Consider the following 20,486-nt stretch of genomic DNA (forward strand, 5'->3'; position numbering starts at 1 on the left):
CTGATTGGCTGCGAAGGAGGCAAAGGCTTCCCGGTTTGGCAAGAATAGATATGAATAGGTAGATACGACACGCCCCATTGGAGCGCCAATATTTCCTGCTGAGTGACAAATTACAGCGCTAAATCAGGAACTACTGCCCAGGTGTCGATTTCCAACTCATTAATAATCCCCTTTGTTCCAGCCGCTCTCACGGATTGAAGCTTCGATAGTTCGTTCACGACAATCGAGAACTTAAATTTATACATTACTCGATAAAATGAAGGTACCTGATGTGGTTTTAATGAGTGATATTTTGAAGCGTATGACAGGCGAATCTGCTTTGCCGGTTTATTGCAACATAGAGAAATTCAAACGAGTCAATAACGGTTTCTATGTAGTCGCTGAGGATTTTCACGAAAGTGTCAGGAAAAGAGAACAGGTCAATGCCAAGGAACGGCTCCGGGTGAGTGAATGAGAGTGAAACTTGATGTCAAGTTGTTATATCTAAACTATAGAAACTACTCCAATTCAAAACGATGTACTAAAAAGCACCGCAGAGTAACTAGGCCTAGTGTGGCTATTGCCACAAATCGACATGAGGACACCTGGCTGGCATTTAGGGAGGAAAGTAAAATCGCAACACCCAACACAAATATACCCCCAACAACAATGCGATTTTCTAGATGATAGTAGTATCACAATACAATGATCCTGACCTGCTTTGTTCATCACAAGACTAAGTATAAAAATAGTCATGTATTTGTTTGCAGTAGTATTGCCATTGCATCGCTCTTGCAAAGTGCAGTCCCACAAAGAACAACATGGCTTTCAATGAGCAAATTAAATTGGCATTGAATTAAATAAAATGCAGTAACACAAATACCAGTTCCAACCAGTAATTTTAGACCGCCATTAGGGAGGTCTCAAGTTCTCGCTCACTTTGTTATTTTAGGTGAGAGTGCTACTCCTGCGTTATTTATGTATGGATCAGAATTAGATTTGTAAGGTATGGTTGGGGATGTACATAGATAATCAGAGCCATATTTTTTGTCTTGGTGCTGATTAATTACATTAATCAATTACAGATTTAACATTTCTACTCTCATTCGCGGACGGCACATCATGAAATTTGGTAGGTATATTCTACAGATGTACTGTATACGCATCGAGCTTTGTTGCAGTGTAGCTTGGGCCAGTATCTTGATTCTTGGAGCCTGATTTTTTTTTTTTTTTTTAAATCATGTATCAGAGCTGATTGTTTAATTGTGGATTTAATGGTGCCTGTGTTGCCTGTAAGTTACAATTTAGCCAGTAGAGGGCATGCACTCACAGCCTTCAGCCAGTGTGCTGTGGCACAGTCGTGCTTGTTTTGTCCAGGGATTAGGTTAATTAATTGCAAACTTTTGTTGCCTGTAGGTTCCAAGTTAGCCAGCAGAGGGCTTGCGAACTCTACGGTTGTGGTTATCATGTCTCTAGGCTGAGTTTAGGGAGCGACCCATGTGGTCATAGGTCATGAACTTGTTTATGTTAACAACAAGACAGGGAATAACACCATGCTGCAGATAAGAAGACCTCAACACGGCTAGATCACAGATGGGAATGGGGACAGCTTGTTCACATTTTCAACCATTGAGAAATAAGTGAAACCGTTTGTAGCTGCCCAATAATATTTTCAACCAGAGGCTCAACTTTTATGGGCCGGAGATTGATTTAAGTAGCCAACCCCCAAGCTCTCCCAGTTCAATGCCAACATCACAAACCCAAACACATCTTTTCCAGTCTGCAGTAACTAATTGCATTTTTTTTCTTGTCATACAAACCACCAGACATCAGATTTCTTCACTACTTCTCACACACTTCTCACAATCTGCATAAGTTGTAGCCATAGCTGATAATATTACACAAATAGGCAACAAAACAGATCATCTAAGTAGATCTGATTTTGAAAAAAAGGCAACAAGTTCCCACCTTGGTAGGACCTGACACTTTAATTTTGACAAGTTGCAATATTTGCAGCTTTACCCTGAATCTTTGGTTTGGCGAAAGTTGTCTACTGTGCTTTCAAATCCTGCACTTTTTAAGCTTGTAAAGCCATTTTTGCCAGGGAATGCCTATAAAAGCTGCTATTTACAGTTTTAAACTGTGGCTCCAGATTCCCTTTCTTTTCCAATGCCGTTGTTGCATTACAGATCAAACAAACAGGCTTTGATTGAGAATAAAAATATATTATCCTCCCACTCGGGCTTGTTTGCTGCCTGATCAAGGTTTAGAAGTGTCTATTTGTAGCCGCTCTGATCACTTACCGCTTGCTACTGCTCCGATCCTGCTGAGTATGAAGAGGAACCGCAATTTATCCAGTTATGCTGCCTTGCATTCCAAAGGGAGGACAAATAAGCATCTGTTTTGAAATTGTGCTAGATGCTGGACAGGTCATTTAACCTCCAGTCTCTCTGGCCTAAATCTGGATGTATGACTATTGACCACCATAAAGCTAACATTGGCCAAGACGTGACTCAATGTTGGCAGTTCATATAGCTGTCTTCATAAGTGTAATTGTTCAAAATGAATTTATGAGTTGAATGCCATATTACTCATGATTGAGCGTCTTCGTTTTGACATGGTCATTTCTGTACAAAGCAATATTCTTTTATCGCGGCTATTACCAAAATAGAGTGAAATAAATTCCATTTACCTTGCACATTGACAGCAAGAGACATAGAAACCATTTTAACTGAGACGGCTGGCAGTGAATAAGCAATTCATGGCAATGGACGTCAAATCCATTTTGACAGGTCGGTGCATGAAAAGAAAGTCGATTTTTCCTTTTTACAGGTTTTTTAGTTTGTTTTTTTTCGCTTAACGAACAACAGATGACGACATACAATTCAGGAACAAAAAGAAAGCATTAGTCACCTTAGGTATATAGATATATTAAGGAAAGTCATTCAAAGCTGATCTATCATGACACATCTCCCAAAACATCATGAAGTGACCCCAGCAGAAGCGCCCCAAATCTCTGCGCACATACAGTTTACATTGCTGTTTAGTGCCCGCCATAGTTAGACAAAACAAAAAGAGCAGAAATCCTTGTACTGTAGATAGAACACAGCTATGAAAAGATCACACACAACCATATGAAATGAACAGATATGTATTTGTGCAAAAAAGTATGTTTATTTCCGCATTGGTCAAAATGGATTTGATGGTGACTGAGTTAATGATTCATTGTGGTTGCTATTGAAAGGTAGAGTCACCTGTAGCATGCAGGTAATTGCCACTGTGTTTTTTATTTTGCAGATCCGTAACCTTAACACCATGTTCTCGCGCTTGAAGCGAATGGTACCACTGATGCGACCAGACCGCAAGCCCAGTAAAGTGGACACTCTTAAAGCTGCAACCGAGTACATTCGGTTACTTCTTGCAGTTTTGCAAGACACTGACACTGTATGTCATCTCTGCTTTTCCACTCAGTTTTGTTGTTGTTTTGTTTTTTTTAAGTATCTTAAAGTTATCACTTTACTTTTTCATTAGACTAAGGGGAGCGAGACAGATTTCCTAAAGAATGCAATGGCCTATGGCCAGACTGAAGGCTTCGATAGTGATCTTTGGAAAATCGAAGATGTAAGTCTATATTTTACTGTTCTCTATTATCTTTATAATTTATTAAAAAATAGTAACCATTTAGTCTGTGTTTACTATGCATGGTATGTCCTGGCAAAAAATAACATTTTCTTAAAACTCTTTTAGAAATACTGAGTGTATTGAGTTTTTCTTTTTTTGACAAATTATGCATGCAGCCTTTTGTTTTAGTGTTAAGCTGTGTTTAAGTTCATATTTTCGAAGAAAGTTAGTGTATAAGGGAAAATAATATATCATGATTATTATCATTGCTTTCGTTTAATATCTCATAATTACAATATGACAATATCCAACAAAAAACATTCTAAATCTCAACTGATTTCCCAGGATATTTATGGCTTGACAGAGCACAGGGCAACAGCTTTTATTTAATTTTTTTAATTATTATTTTGTAAGTGCTTTACACAGTGGGGAGAACAAGTATTTGATAGACTGCCAACATCGGCAGTGTATCAAATACTTGTTCTCCCCACTGTACATCTGCAAAAAAAATGCACAATATCCTATAGCATTATCTAGCAATGGAAAAACCTCAAGTTACTGTTCAGTATGTTTAGCACAGTTCTGCTTAATAGTACCTAGCTAGTGGTATGTTCATCTTGTAAAACAATGGATGTTCACGCACAAATGCAACGGGAACACTCAGAAACGTGCAATACAGTATGCTGTTCATGTGCTATTAATCAAGCTCTACAATGGCTTTCCTTTTCCATTTTGTAACTATCAGTGTATACCTCCATAATGCTGTGCACAACAGGAGCAATGCTACAGTCAAGGCACACACAAAAGAATGGCAATGAATGCTTAATAATGTAAAATTCATTATTGTTAAAGCAATGTTCAAGATAATATGTATTGCTGGCGATGTCTCCATTAGTACTAGGCCTAGGGCGAAGAAAAGTAAATCTGAATTGGCAAGGAATTAACTACTTTGTTTTTCATTTCCACTGCTAGTTTCTGAATATGTCAGAGGACCAAACCATCGATGGCTTCGCTATGCCCACGGAAACGGGAACAGAAGAGGGAGATATTAGCAGATTGGTGCTACAACACTGTGCCATGCCTGCATACCAGTTCATCATTCAAGTAGCACCTGGCCAATCTTAGGTAACTTGTGAGTTCTTTGCGCTTTTCCTTTCGGTTATGGAATATGAAATATTCATACAACTATCAAAACTTGTTCAAACAGACTTCATAATGATATTGACGGGGCGCGGGGCCTATTACTAGGGGGCCTATCTCCGTCAAAGCTGACTAAGTCGAAACACAAAGAGCTTTTTCTGTTGAAAATTTTTGTGAATAAATGCGTGAATCCCTCAATTCTTTATAGATATGGATGTAAAACAGTCTCGATTCTTGGTTAAAAGTAGAGATGTCCTGATCGATCGGCATCCCGACCAATCGATCGGCATCCCGATCAGACCCGATCACGTCATTTTCAAAGTATCGGAATCGGCAAAAAATATCGGACATGCCTTTTTTTAAATATATATATATTTTTTTTTAATTAAATCGTTTTCTAATTGTATTTAACGTTACAGACGTAATATGTTACACTCATCCAGTCTTTAGTTTAGGCTTAAGGTAGGGTTATCAAATTTATCCCGTTAACGGCGATAATTTTTTAAAAATCACATTAAAATATTTAACGCAATTAACGCATGCGCTGCACGACCCACTAATGCATTGTCGCGTTCAATCTGTAATGGCGCCGTTTTACCTTTATATAGAGCTAGAAGGCGGCGCAAAATGAGTAGAGTGAATTTTAGCAGCCTTTGGAGCCTTTTTTTAAATTGGCTAAAGTCTTAAATCCTTCTCCCTACGATTAGAAATATCGTGGGAAGCAATGTGGGGAAGAAAGGTAGTAATTGATCTATTTCTTAACACCCTATGTTATTTCCCAACGCAGAGAAGATATATCAATTGGTACCACTACGCACAGTCATGGTTGAACTTCCCATCATGCATTTGGGCAGAACGGTTAAATGGCTACAGTATCATTTACTGAAAGCTCAACAAATATACTAGATGGCAATATTTAGTCACAATATACAAAGTCACAAGTCTTTCTATCCGTGGATCCCTCTCACAGAAAGAATGTTTATTATGTAAATGCCATCTTGAGGATTTATTGTCATAATAAACAACCACAGTACTTATGTACTGTATGTTGAATGTATATATTCTTCCGAGTTTTATTCATTTTTAAACGACTTAAATGACTTAAATACATGAAGGCTCTAATAAACCACAATTGTTCTCTTGAACAAAAATATGTTGTTAGAAACACATAAAATGTTAAATCAATGGCAATATTTTATAATATTTAGTCCATATTTTGACCGTTAGTTGGCGCCATGGTTTGCGGGCTCGCAGTGATGACGTAATTGGTATCTTTCCAAATTTGTAGGTGTTAAACAATTGCTTATTGCTGCCTAAACTCGCGAAGTAAAATGCCACGATGTGCTGCTTTTGGATGCAGTTTCCAGTCAAATGGAAACAAGGGGAGTGAAGTGAGTGGTCAAGGTGGAATTATTATTTTTAGTGAATAAATGTGCATAAGTGGAGCTTCTCCCCCTTTTTGGTCCCTGTATGCACGTACCCTACCCACCACGCGTTACAACTGGCGCCCGAACATGTTTCCTGGATCCTCAGTCAAGTAAGGGATCCGTCTATTTTCTGGATCCGACGGTCCCACCACGTCTGCAATATTAGTTTCGGATCTGTCCATTTTTTGATTCGTCGGTCCCACAACGGCTTTTCGGATCAGTCTATTTTGTGGAATCGACGGCCGCGACATTGCCATGGGATCGGTCTAATTCCTGGATCTTCGAGTGAGTAAAAAAACGCGGATTTGGATTACTATTGCTATCTTTTATGTTGACTATAGTTTGTGTGAGTTTTCCCCAAATCATACTAAATAATTTAAGCACTATGGCACGCTACAGTGATGACAGTGACTCTGACGTGGACCTCACAACAATGTTGGGAGTTCGCCAGGGAACGCTTGTTTGCTTACTGCTGAGCTCCCGAGTGAAGAGTGGTCAAGGTGGAAATATTATGTTTTTGTGAATAAATGTGCATAGTCGAAGCTTCTCCCCTTTTTGGTACTTTTATACACGTATGCTAGCTACCACGCGTTACAATGTACAAGACATGGATTACACAAGGTGTGCTCTTTGGCCTGTACTGTATGTAAAGCACATGACAGCTCTGGATGCTAACAATCTACATAATTATATCGGGGTAAGTTTGAAAACGCAATATGCTTACCTTGAATATCTGCTAATAAAACCGGGCAGCATACACTCTCGCTCCCAACCAGAGTTCCCAACAGGACTCTCGCATCACCAGTTTTGCCCAACTTTTGTCTTATCAGGTATTTGCTGCACGCATTTTTCCCTGAAGCTCGTCTTGTGAACGACCGACAGTGCTGTCCTGCTCTTCACTTTTCAGATCTGGTTCAAATAGGAAGGGTAGAACTGATGACATGTTGGGAAAGCTAATGAGTGACACGCTGGAATTTCGGCAACGGGACCAGTGACGTCACACACTGCGACGTAACAAGAATGGCGACCTATCACTTAAAATAATTTTACAAACTTTATTAAAACAAAAACATTAAGAGGGGTTTTAATACCAAATTATTATAACTCATACTAACATGCATCTTTTAAGAATTGTCTTAAAAATAGAGGATCCCTTTAATGCATTGCCAAAATATATATGATCGGGAAAAATTATTGTGAATGATTGGAATTGAATCGGGAGCAAAAAAACAAGCAATCGGATCAGGAAATATCGGGATATGCAGATACTCAGACTAAAACGATCGGGATCGGATCGGGAGCAAAAAAACATGATCGAAACAACCCTAGTTAAAGGGTATGTAGCGGCAAAGGGGGTGTGAGACATCAGTAGAACCGTTATGTGCCAAGATAACAAATATTGATAAAGCTAACGAAAAAATCAATCACATTAATGAGTAATTATCGAAAATAGATCGAAAATGACGAACATTTCCGATAGTGTTCAGGAAACAGCCGAATGGGGCGGGGACGTCACGACAAGTGATTGACAGTCGAGGCGGAGCCAGGTGCCATTGTTTTTTTATCGACAAGAGAGTAGCGTTCGGGTTTGTTTGACCAAAACACCACTAGAATGGTTCAAAACTGCTGTGCTATGTGGTGTACAAATAGCTATTTATCGGAATATAGTATCCATGAGTTCCTGAACGCGAAAAAAAAGCTGGACTACGCAGACAATGGGTAAAGTTCGTCCGTGCAAAGAGGGCTAATTTTCTAGACCCAGCCTCCGGCACGGTTTTCTGTTATTTTCCACCTGAAAGCTTCTCGAACTATGGACAAGTGAAATCGGTTTTGCTAAAAGATTGCTGCTCAAAGGAGATGCGGTGCCGACCATACACGCGCAGCCACCTAAATGTCCCGAGATATCAAGAAAGAGGACGATGACTGGCAAAGGAGGCTAAGGCTAAGCAAAGGAGGGGAGCAGCCAAGCTCGAAATGGCCAGAGTGAGTACTCTTTTATAATAAAAAAAACATGTCACGCATTGGATACAGGACTGGACAAATGTATAAATTATCGTTCGTAAAATATACAGAACAAATCCTCTGATCCCATTCATATTTGTGTCTGTTGGCAGAGCGAAAAGCTATGATAGCGCAATAAATGATAATTATTCTAAGCATTCCTTTATTTTGCAGTCACGGTGTATGAGCTTCACAAAAAGAAATGCAAAACAAATCATTGTTGTTTCCTACACGATCTGCTGCCGGTGTTTCATCAGTGTCATTGCTCCCCTCAATGACCGTTTCATTACGCTGCATTGGCGTTCGTTTGGGCTCAATTTGGTAACCTAAAACACTGATTAAAGCTTCGTAACTCTCCTCGTCACCATTAGATGAATATTCGTTACGTCCTTCTACGTCGGATTCGTCGCTGAAACTAGAAACAAAATTGTCTGCCATCATCGCCGCCATTCAGTATTAAAGCACTGAGCCTTTTTCTTGTTGAAGAAACACCCCTCACTGTCAATTCTGAATTCTCTTTTATTGACAACTGGAATATGTGCAGGACGAACACAATGCATCAGCATAAACAGCTCAAAACACCCCTAATTCTCCACTCACTAGAATTATATTGATGCAGACAGGCGCTGCCCCTCTAGTGGCCGGTGGCACTCTCTTCACTTGTCGTGACGTCACGCACACAATCTGCCAGATCTCGGGCGCCGGTCGTTTTAGCTTGACAATCGAGCCAAATTTCTCTCATTTTCTTGTGTGTAATTACACGAAGTGGCATGATATGAATACAAAAGGCATGCGTTTATGGATAAATGATGGAATATTAACATTTTCCCAGGGCATGACATACCCTTTAAAAGCAAAAAATTCGTGCATTAACATTTATTTTACATATGTCAAATGTGCTGCTAGTGTTTAAGCCACTGTAGCGCCGCCTTATGACCACAAAGAGCTTTTTCCATTGAAAATTCTTGTGAATAAATGCGTAAATCCCTGAATTGTTAATAGATATGGACGTAAAACAGTGTCGATTCTTGGTTAAAACAAACAAAAACAAAAAAAAAAACGTGCAGTTAGCATTTATGTTATGTAAAAATTGCGAACTATGACGCCCCTGCCGTAGCGGCTAATTTCGCAGATTGATTTTTCCCGTAATGTTTCAAAATGCATGCATGGTACAAAAAAATAGAATAATTACCTTGAATCCTCGAACAAATCATTCCTGAGACAATCCTTCCTGTTTGTATGCGGTACAGCTTTCGTACTTTTTCAACCTAAATCCGGCGTTAGATTGCTGCGTGCGTGTTTGAGAATAACTACTCTTGATATGGGCAGTAGTGTTGTATCGGTCGCGAACGATTCGTTCTTTTTGAACGAATTGTTTTGGTGAACGAGACCGAACTAATCATCATCTGCACTGATTCGTTCTATGAAGGTGGTGCTTGTTCGCTGCGTGGGAGGGCGTTGAGCAAGCGGCAGCGTCTTCTGACATCGCACACGACCAATCAGACGCCAGCCTCATCGCGGGCAGGGGAGGGAGCGGAAACAGAATCAGGGCGTTTGTCACTCACGTCCACGTGTGGCCAATAAGCAGCCAGCGTGCAGGCAGGGGGGCAAGACTGAGTTTTGTCACTTCCCGTTCAGTGACTCGGTCCTCCGGTTCCTGATCTAGCTTGCTGCTAACTTGATTTTCCAGTAATGACTATGCGGTGAACGAATCAGAAAATGAAAGGAAATGACTTTGTCACATATTTGTTAACGTGGAGCCTATCAAATGCTGCTCAAACAGACAAAAACACCACACAAATCTAGCGAGCATTGTTTAGAGTAGTACTTTTCTCAACAAACTCGTGACTGCCTATGACGACATACTATCAAATTTACAGTAATTTAAAACACGGGTAGCTACGAGGCAAGCAAAAGCTGAGCTGCGGTCGCGTGACGGCAGTGAAGCGGGCAGAGAACTGTCACTATATGGAGGCTTCATGGCAGCGATATTTACCTCATATGTGCACAGAAAAAAATATTTAGTATGATCACCATGATACTGATTTGTAATGAAACTATATACATGTCAATTTTTTCCCGAGTGTTTTATTTATTTTTTTTTCGTGTCAGCGTGTCGGGTGTTGGTTGGTTTGACAAATTATGTCAATCCGTCCATCATGTGCTACTCAAGCGCCCAAAACAACGCACGCAGACACGGGAGATGTCGCAATATGTCTACATTTTTCTTAACAGACTAACGAGAGTAGAAAGGCGACATCGTAAAGAGCTAACAATTATTTCTCGTCAGCATTTGACGATCTGAGATGCGGGGACGGCAGGGGAGCTGACCGGATTATTTTATTTATTAATACCAGTGCAAAAAAACAATATGATCACCATAATACTGATTTGCAATGAAACTGTATAAACATGTAATTTTTTTCCGAGTGTTTTTTTTTTTTTTTTTCGTGTCAGGTGTTGGTTGGTTTGACAAATTATGTCAATCCGTCCATCATGTGCTACTCAAGCGCCCAAAAACAAAGCACGCGGACACGGGAGATGTCGCAATATGTCTACATTTTTCTTAACAGACTAATGAGACTAGAAAGGCGACATCGTAAAGAGCAAACAATTATTTCTCGTCAGCATTTGACGATCTGAGATGCGGGGACGACAGGGGAGCTGACCGGATTATTTTATTTATTAATACCAGTGCAAAAATTCAACACGATCATCTTAATACTAAAAAACAAAAATACAACAGAGCGAGATGTAAATATGATGTGTTGGTCGTTCCATATTCAGAAATTAAACTTTCGATGTATTTTTGTTTTCGTGACAGCAAACATGCTGTATATGTATGTGTGATCAAGAACCTGCTAAAGAAAGTCCGTGCGCCCCCGCCCCCTACTCCCCTCACAAAAGGAAAATGTTTAACCGTGTCCTAAATCGAAATGCAAGCACGAGCCATGACTTTGAGCCCATAGAACTAGGACAGACGACGCGGAAGTTCTCCCTCGCTTTTGCAGCAGCAGGAGGGAGACGAGGCTGTCTGTGAAAGCAGATTGATACCGCCTGTCACTCATTTCTGAAACTACGACGAGTGGTCAATGTGGAAGAGAGGGAGGGACCAAGCAATGTCACTTCCCGTTCAGTTATACTGCGAAGCGGTCTTTGGTGATTCGTTCGGCAACGTCACTTCCCGTTCAGTAACCGAACGATTCGTTTGGGCGGGGAGGGAGATGAGGGGGGCGAACGATTCGTTGAACGATTTGTTTGAACGAATCTTTTTACTGAACGAACCGGAATGGATTCGTTTACTCAAGTGAACGACAAATCTCGTCACTAATGGGCAGGCCCCCTACTTGAAGGCGTGGCGCAGTTTATGACTGGTGTGACCCGTCAATATAATTATGAAGTCTATGGTTCAAATGTTTGGGTCTCAAGCCACAACCCCTATCAAAAAGTATGGAATCACCAGTCTCGGACGAGCACTCAGACATTTTATCATGTACAACAAACTCAGATAAAAAGCTTGAAAAATAAAATTAGTTCAAAAGTGCAACTCTGTAGCATTCAAAAACACTAAAAGAAATGAATAATAAACATCGTGGTAGTCAGTAAATGTTAATTTCATAGAGCAAGTGCAGGGTAATATATATGGAATCACTACATTCTGAGGAAAAAATATGGAATGAGAAACAAATAACAATCAAAACACATCTGTAGTATTTAGTAGCACCGCCTCTGGCTTTTATGACAGCTTGCAGTCTCTGAGGCATGGACTTGATGAGTATTCTTCATCAATTTGGTGCCAACTCTCTTTGATTACAGTTGCTAGATCTGTGGACCATTTTTTTCAATTTCCACCACAGGTTATCAATAGGGTTGAGATCTGGGTTATTTGCAGGCCATGACATTGACTGGGGGAGTCTTTCTCCAAGGAATGCTTTAACAGTTTTAGCTCTGTGGCATGATGCATTGTCATCTTGGAAAATAAACATAGTTTCAATTGAAGGGATAAGAAAGCGCTCTAAAATTTCAATGGAAACTTGTGCATTTATTGAAGATTTAACCACAGCCATCTCCCCAGTGCCTTTGCCTGACATGCAGCCCCATATCATCAAGGACTGAGAGAATTTGATGAGATTTTGATGTCTTCTTCAGGCAGTCATCTTTGTAAATCTCACTGGAACAGCACCAAACAAAAGTTCCAGCATCATCACCTTGTCCAATGCAGATTCTTGACTCTTGACCAATGCAGATTCTTCACTCTTGACAAGAATCTTGACAAAGACGCTTGACAATCTCACTGGAACAGCACCAAACAAAAGTTCCAGCCTCATCACTTTGTCCAATGCAGATTCTTGACTCTTGACCAATGCAGATACTAGACTCTTGACCAATGCAGATCCTTGACTCTTGACAGGGTGATGATGCTGGAACTTTTGTTTGGTCCTGTTCCAGTGAGATTTACAAAGATGACTGCTTGAAAAAGACATCAAAATTCCCTCAGTCCTTGATGATATGGGGCTTCATGTCAGGCAAAGGCACTGGGGAGATGGATGTGGTTAAATCTTCAATAAATGCACAAGTTTACATTGAAGTTTTAGACAGCTTTCTTGTCCCTTCAATTGAAAATATTTTTGTCAATTTTCAAGATGAGAATGCATCATGCCACAAAGCTAAAACTCTTAAAGCATTCCTTTGAGAAAGACTCATGCAGTCAATGGCAGGCCTGTAAATAGCCCAGATCTCAACCCTATTGATAACCTGTGGCTGAAATTGGGGGGGGGGGGGGGGGGGGAAAGGTTCACAGCAAGGCTGCGACCAGCAAGGATGATCTGGCAACTGCAATCAAAGAGAGTTGGCACCAAATTGATGAAGAATACTCATCAGGTCCATGCCTCAGAGACTGCAAGCTGTCATAAAAGCCAGAGGTGGTGCGACTAAATAGTAGAGATGTGTTTTGATTGTTATTTGTTTGTTTCTCATGATTCTATATTATTTTCCTCTTAATATATATTATAATTATATATTTCGCTGCACTTGCTCTATAAAATTAACATTTACTGACCACCACAATGTTTTTTCATTCATTTATTTTAGTGTTTCTGAATGATAGCTGCACTTTTGAACTTATTAATTGTTTTTTCAAGCTTTTTATCCGAGTTTGTTCTACATGAGAAAATGTCTGAGTGATTCCTCGTCCAAGACTGAATATTCCATGCTTTTTGTAGTAGGCCATGCAACAGAAAAATTACAGGAATTTGTTATTCCAGTGGCAACGTACATAAAATACATACAGGATTACCGGTAGTTTGGGGCGCATAGCACGCATCACTTAGCTAGTGTTACTAATAAATTTGGAGGAAAAAAACTCTTAAACCATACCTGAAACAGTTTGCTTGTGAACCGAACCTAACCAAAATGGTTCAATACGTCCATATACATGAACCCGAGTGAAAGGTTCAGTTTTTAAGTAACTTCAGAAGTCTTGTATTTTCTTTATGATAGGTTTTAGAAGGGAAGAGAAGAAAAGCTTTCAACATAAATGAATAGCTTTTGCTGCTTGGCCTTACTAAAACAAGGAAAATTGGCAGTTTTCAAGAATATTAGTATGAATTATTGCCATCATTGCACAATTCTACCATGAAATTGACGTGCTCTTTACATTTTTGTTCTCAAGCTATTTTTACCATTTGGCCATGTGGAAAATATTCTGGGTAATCATCATAAATATCAGACTCTGGATATGGACAAATTTCCTCCTCATTATCTGTCTTGTTCTTTCTGTAGCATTGCTAAAGCTTTCCTAGCATCACTATGTGCTAGCTAATAGCTAGCACATAGTAATTACTTGTATGTACTGTTGCAAGGTCGTCTGACCAGTGGTCCCCAACCTTTTTCTCACCGCCGACTGGTAAAGGCATTCCAATTTTTCTGGCGGACCGGCGGGGTGCCAAGGACGGGTGGGGGATGCAAAAGACACCTCGCTGCGGCCAGGAAACGAAATTCCAACTACAAATGCATTTATTGTTTTTATGGTGTTAGAATCATGCCAAAACTAAAAAGAGAAAGTGTGGTTTGCAAATGAAAAGTGTCATTCAAAAATGAAAATGTATGGTTTGCAAATACGATCATTTAAAACAGAAATAAATGTAGTTTGCAAATGAAATGTGTAATTCAAAAAAGAAAATGTGCTTTGCAAATAAAAACAATTCATAAAAGAATGAGTATTGATTTGCTTACAGATCGAACTGCTTTCCCTTGCTGATCGAACTGCTTTCGCTTGCTGATCGAAATTCTTTCCCTTGTGGATGAGAGAGCTTACTCTTGCATATCGAACTGCTTTCTCTTTTCACTCAGACTAGACGATATGGGGCTGCCAAAAATCTTCTCCCAAACAGCAGATGGCGGTTTTCACTACTCAAAGGCCACCAGGACTAGAGACGTCAAAACCGGAAGTTTCACCCTAGTTTTATCGATGTGTTCCTTGCAACATAGGGTTGTCATTACACGATCGTTATATTCTCCGAATCGTATGGCAAGTGGAATTTAACACAGCGGCGCAGTGGCCGAGTGGTTAGCACTACCTGTTCTGAGATCAAGAGTTCAATCCCGGGCTTTGGCCTTCCTGTGTGGAGTTTGCATGTTTTCCCCGTGCTTGGGTTTTCTCCGGGGACTCTGGTTTCCTCCCACATCCCAAAAACATCCGTTGTAGGCTGATTGAACACTAAATTGTCCGTAGGTATGAGTATGTGCGTGAATGGTTGTATGTCTCATTGTGCCCTGCGATTGGCTGCCAACCAATTCAGGGTGTACCTCGCCTACTGCATGTAGTTAGCTGGGAAAGGCTCCAGCACCTCCGCGACCCTCGTGAGGAAAAGCAGCATGGAAAATGAATTGATGAATGAATTTAACACATAAATCACCTTTGGGGCATCGTGACACGTTAAAATTTTAGCCAAAGCAAGCGCCTTTCAGGTGCAAAAAAAAAACAAACTCCTAGTTTTTTATGATATCTACAAAGAGAGTCTTCGCAAATACAACCAGGAACTGAAAAATGCTAGACAATCATATTTTTCAGAGATCATTAGTAGAAACACCAACAATACTCGCACACTATTTTCTGTTGTTGACAAACTGACAAACCCACAAGCATCAATACCTCAAGAATTGGCATCTGAGGTGTCCTGTAATAATTTTGCAGCATTCTTTACACACAAAGTACTAAAGATTAGACAGACTGTGTGCAACTCCGGATTAACAAATGTTACACTAAATGCCTCCCAACATGTCCCCCACGTCAATCTTAGACAGTTTAGCCTCTTGGACTATGCCACTTTAACAGAAATTGTGTCGAAATTAAAGCCCACAACATGCTGCCTTGACATCCTTCCTTCAAACTTTTTCAAAACTGTTTTTCATTGCATAGCCCCAGACATACTTCAGATTATAAATACTTCCCTCCAAACAGGAGAGTTTCCTCAGACTTTAAAAACTGCAGTAATAAAACCTCTCCTAAAAAAACCTAATCTGGATGCCTCAACCATTAGTAATTACAGGCCAATATCAAATCTGACATTCCTGGGGAAAATTATCGAAAAGGTTGTGTTTGAACAGATCCAGACTTTTATGATCCAAAACAATCTTTTTAACTCATTTCAGTCTGGATTTCGGCCACAACACAGCACCGAGACTGTGCTTATCAAAGTCCTAAATGATATTCGTCGGAATACCGATGCAGGCAAATCATCTGTTCTGCTACTATTGGATCTCAGCGCCGCATTTGACACGGTTGATCACAACATACTACTCAGCAGATTGGAACAGTGGGTAGGGCTTACTGACACTATTCTTCAGTGGTTCACATCCTATTTACATGATAGGGATTTCTTTGTGTCAATCGGAAATTATCAGTCAGAACGAACCAAATTCACTTGTGGAGTCCCTCAAGGGTCAATTCTTGGACCGCTCTTATTTAACATCTATATGCTTCCGTTAGCTCAGATAATGGAACAGTATGACATCTCCTATCACGCCTATGCAGATGACACACAACTGTACATTTCTGTGTCCCCACATGATTATAGTCCCTTAGTCTCCCTGAGTAAATGCATTCATCAAATCAATGAATGGATGTGCCAGAATTTTCTCCAGTTAAATGTGGAGAAAACAGAGGTGATCATTTTTGGGCCAAAAAAGGAAAGGTCAAAGATAAGCAGCCAACTTAGCACAATGTCACTTACAGCTACAAATCAAGTCAGAAACCTTGGCGTAATTATTGACTCAGACCTAAAATTTGATAGCCATCTAAAGTCCGTCACTAAATCCGCTTATTACCACCTAAAAAATATAACCAGAATTAAGGGGCTTCTGACTCAACAAGACATGGAAAAACTTATGCATGCATTCGTTTTCAGCAGATTGGACTACTGCAACGGTATATTTACAGGTCTTGATAAAAAATCAGTCAGGAAGCTGCAGCTAGTACAGAATGCTGCAGCCAGAGTTCTCACAAATACAAGGAAGCTGGACCACATTACACCGGTTTTGAAATCGCTACACTGGCTTCCAGTGAGTCAAAGGATAGACTATAAAATACTACTGCTCGTCTACAAAACACTTAATGGCCTTGGACCAAAATACATGCTTGACTTGTTAGATTCCTATGAGACATCTAGACCCCTAAGGTCGTCTGGAACGGGTCTTCTGCATGTTCCAAGAACAAGAACCAAGCAGGGTGAGGCAGCATTTAGTTATTATGCTCCTCACCTCTGGAACAAGTTACCCGAACGTCTGAAGTATGCTCAAACTGTTAGCTCCTTTAAATCAGGGCTAAAAACGCTTTTGTTTAGCACTGCATATCCATAACTGTCTATATATTTCAATCTACCTGCCTTCTATTCCTCTTGTGCTTATCTCCATTGCTGATTTCAATCATTATTAGTAGTAGTAGTTTTTGCTTTATTTCTATTTTTGTTTTTTTTATTTATTTATTTTTATTCTGTGATTAAATGCGATCTTTTGTCTTGGTTTTTACGTTGTGTTGATTTAAATGTGATTTTTATGGTTTTCATGTGATGTAAAGCACTTTGAATTGCCTTGTGTTGAATTGTGCTATATAAATAAATTTGCCTTGCCTTGCCTTGCCTTGCATGCTGCCAACTGATGTACAAGAATGCACCCATTCCTCCACCCTTACGGTCTATACTGTACATCAACTTAAAATCTTTCAAGAATTTAAAAAGTGCTTTCCTTTCATTTCTGTCTTCCTATCCCTAATTAAACCCTTCAAAGACCATTCACGCTGTTAAAATTTAAACGATAAACTTTATAAAAACATTTTTATAATATACATGGTTTATCAGATATCTATAGTTTAACTGGCCTTTTTGGTCTTTGATAAGATTTATATAAGAAACTGTGTTATAAAAATATACGAAGCCTTCAGAATCTATACTTGCATATGTGAGTAAAGTTTGAGTTTGCTCTACATATGTACATTAAAACGTTTTCAACATTTGAAGGTATCCTTTTCTTCCATCTACTGCATAATCATTGGATGCTGTCTTATATCATTTAAAAATGATCACCCAAAAAAAGAAAAATGTATTTTTTATGAACTTTTCTGCCGTCATCACTCGAGAGAAAGTGACGTCAGCCAGTCACGATCGTATAGTGACACCACTCCCGTTTCTCATGGAGCAGATCATAAAAATAGAGTGCAACTTCTGGTTTTGACGTGTCTACTCCTGGTAGCCTTTGAATAGTGAAAAGCGCCATCTGCTATTTGGGAGGGGATTTTTGGCTGCCCCATATCATCTGGGCTGAGTGGAAAGAGCAGTTTGATACGCAAGAGAAAGCGCTCTCATCCACAAGGGAAAGCGGTTCATTCTGCAATAGAATGTACTTCGTTCATCAAGCAAATCAAAATTTATTCTTTTATGAATAATTGATTTTATTTTAAAAGCCCCCCCCTTTTTTTTTTTTGAATGACACTTTTCATTTGCAAACTAATTTCTTTTTTTATGATTGCTTTTATTTGCAAACTACACCTTTTTCTTTTTTAAATAACACTTCATTTGCAAACCACGCATTTTCTCTTTTTAATTTTGACATAATTCTAACTCTTTGAATAGTGAAACAGTAAAGGAAAAAACAAATTAAGAATGTATGATGATTAAAAACAGGTTAATTGAGGAGTTCCTTGAATACTGAGCGCTGAAATGAATTCATTGCAGAAATATACAAAATAAAAACTCAGCCAGGTCACTTTTGACCCATGTTTCACATCAAACTTTTGTATAAGATTTACAGACCAACTAGAGACAAATGGTATCAAATTATTTTGTGTAAAATGGGAATTTGGCAATATTTGGACTATGAATGGTTCCACCTGACAACAGTACCGGTAATATTACCAATTATTTTGTCCTAAAAACTCAAACATGGAATTTTTTAAACTATCCAGTTGAACTCCAACAGCTGAGCGATTTCACAAATACAACTCGTTTGACTAACAGAGCAGTTGTCTGACTGAGAGAAATAAACAAGAAAAGACAAACATACTGGCTGACAAGTAGGAGCAACATTCACCTGGTGAAATGCTTACTTATGTCTGTTTAAAGATGTCTTATGAAATGCTCGCAGTGGAACGTCTCAAATTTCGCAATCAGATGCATTTAAGATGTGACATATAAATGACGTTGAACACAAAGGATTTGATTGTGTTTGTGTCACACAGTGCACGGTAATGATACACCAAAATTGACAAATTCTTTGTCTTGTGAAGTGGATGATTGAAGGTGAAGAGATTGTGATTGGGGTAGCTCCAACGTGGCAATTTTCAGCAATTTACTGTTTTAGCAAAAGATAAGAGATTAAATGTGGGATGTGCCTGCTCTTTTGCCAAATGCTCAACTTGGAGCTCGTACATCCTGAACTGTCAAATGGCAAGGAATGTCAGCTTTATTTATACACAAGTAATTTAATGTGTTGTACAGTATATGTTTAACTCTTTCAGTGCCATTGATGATAAAACATCAACATGTGGCCCTTTTCATCCTTTTGCTATAAATTTCAATGTTTTCACTAACAAAAAAAAAATGGATTTAAAAAAAATAGTTTGAACTGACATAACTTTTGTTGGAGATAATTTTGTGAGTAGCGTATCAGCCAAATGCTGCTTTTCTCCATGTTTGTGTTAAAACTCTGAACTCCACTATCAGACCCAAGTCTGCAGATGGCAGAGTGCTACTGGGTTTATATTCTTTGAGCATTTCTTGAATGTTTTCAGGACCCATGCAATTCTGTGATTTATAGACAAGTCTCAGAACTGTGAAAGTCTAGTTTAAAGATCACTTGGAGCCAGAGTAAAGACTTTAGTTCAGGAGTAATATACTCAGTCCTTTTTGTTCTGGTTAGAATCTGCGCTGAAACGGTTTAATGCTGTTTTGAGAAATCTGCTAAGGACTTATTTCTCCAGCATGCTGAATGACACTGAAGTACAGTAGTTGTGAGGAAAATGAAAGTACAAAAGCTTCACACTGGTTTATAATAATACAAACAAACCTTTATGTCTTGTGATCTAATGATATTATACCAATATTTTTTTGTTGCCCAAAAATGAGCTCAAAGATGAAAATGAGTTGATGAAGTGTTACAGTGCCCTCCTGTGGTAAAGTATTTCACTACTTTCGCACAGGACAACTGTATTACTGGACTATTAATGAGTCAGTTTGACTCATAACTGACAGTTTCACTCATTTTTTTTATACCACATTCCGAATGAGATTCGCAAAGGCCTACAAACTTCCGCTACACGAAAATTGTATGCATGCGTTGTGTGTACTGTGTATGTTAAAAAAAATGTGTGCATTTCTAAAGTGGTTGGCATTTTGTGATGTCAATTGAATAATTTTGATTGCAACTTTACTATGTAATGTTTAGTTATCTGACTGGCTTTCAATATATCTAATTTTTGTTTAAAACATATTCAAATTCATTTTTTCCCTCCTAGGTGTCATTGCTATGAGGAGCAATTTTCAGGGAGATGCCAGAAGGTGACTTTTTATTTATTGTACTTTTGAAAGTATTAGTTTGTGGTAACTGGTAGTTACTATACCAAAAAAGTATGTTATTGGCAACATAACTTGAATTTATTTGCATGTAAAAGTATCTTGGTTACACACACATGTTCAAGTTAAATGGGGAAATTTTATTTAAATCAAGCTATGATCAGCTTTTGTGCTTTTTGTTAAGACATTTAATTCCCTTTACCTGATTACAAAATTGTTTCTGAAGTGCTGTACTTCTATGGTGTCCCCACTG

General features: G+C 39.1%; 1 protein-coding gene across 3 annotated transcripts; it reads left to right on the plus strand.

Moving 5' to 3' along the window:
• The first annotated feature begins 149 nt into the window (after window positions 1–149).
• On the plus strand, window positions 150–20,486 carry figla (folliculogenesis specific bHLH transcription factor). Of its 3 annotated transcripts, none has more exons than XM_057831785.1 (5): window positions 150–442; window positions 3,277–3,423; window positions 3,511–3,600; window positions 4,573–4,725; window positions 20,176–20,486. In XM_057831785.1, exons 1-4 carry the CDS (start codon window positions 257–259, stop codon window positions 4,723–4,725), a joined length of 576 nt encoding a protein of 191 aa, XP_057687768.1. In that variant the 5' UTR covers window positions 150–256; the 3' UTR covers window positions 20,176–20,486. The 3 variants fall into 3 exon arrangements, with proteins under 3 accessions (XP_057687768.1, XP_057687769.1, XP_057687770.1); XM_057831786.1 differs by lacking the exon at window positions 20,176–20,486 and adding an exon at window positions 14,030–14,260; XM_057831787.1 differs by lacking the exon at window positions 20,176–20,486 and adding an exon at window positions 14,080–14,260.

This window comes from Corythoichthys intestinalis, chromosome 3, assembly GCF_030265065.1.
Source record: "Corythoichthys intestinalis isolate RoL2023-P3 chromosome 3, ASM3026506v1, whole genome shotgun sequence".
Lineage (NCBI taxonomy): Eukaryota > Metazoa > Chordata > Actinopteri > Syngnathiformes > Syngnathidae > Corythoichthys > Corythoichthys intestinalis.

Excerpts from the sequence above, each read along its gene's own strand:
- figla (XM_057831785.1), top strand. The coding sequence starts at position 257 with ATGAAGGTACCTGATGTGGTTTTAATGAGTGATATTTTGAAGCGTATG. Across the intron at positions 443-3,276 it reads ATGCCAAGGAACGGCTCCGG|ATCCGTAACCTTAACACCAT; the intron begins GTGAGTGAATGA and ends TTTATTTTGCAG. Across the intron at positions 3,601-4,572 it reads ATCTTTGGAAAATCGAAGAT|TTTCTGAATATGTCAGAGGA; the intron begins GTAAGTCTATAT and ends TTCCACTGCTAG.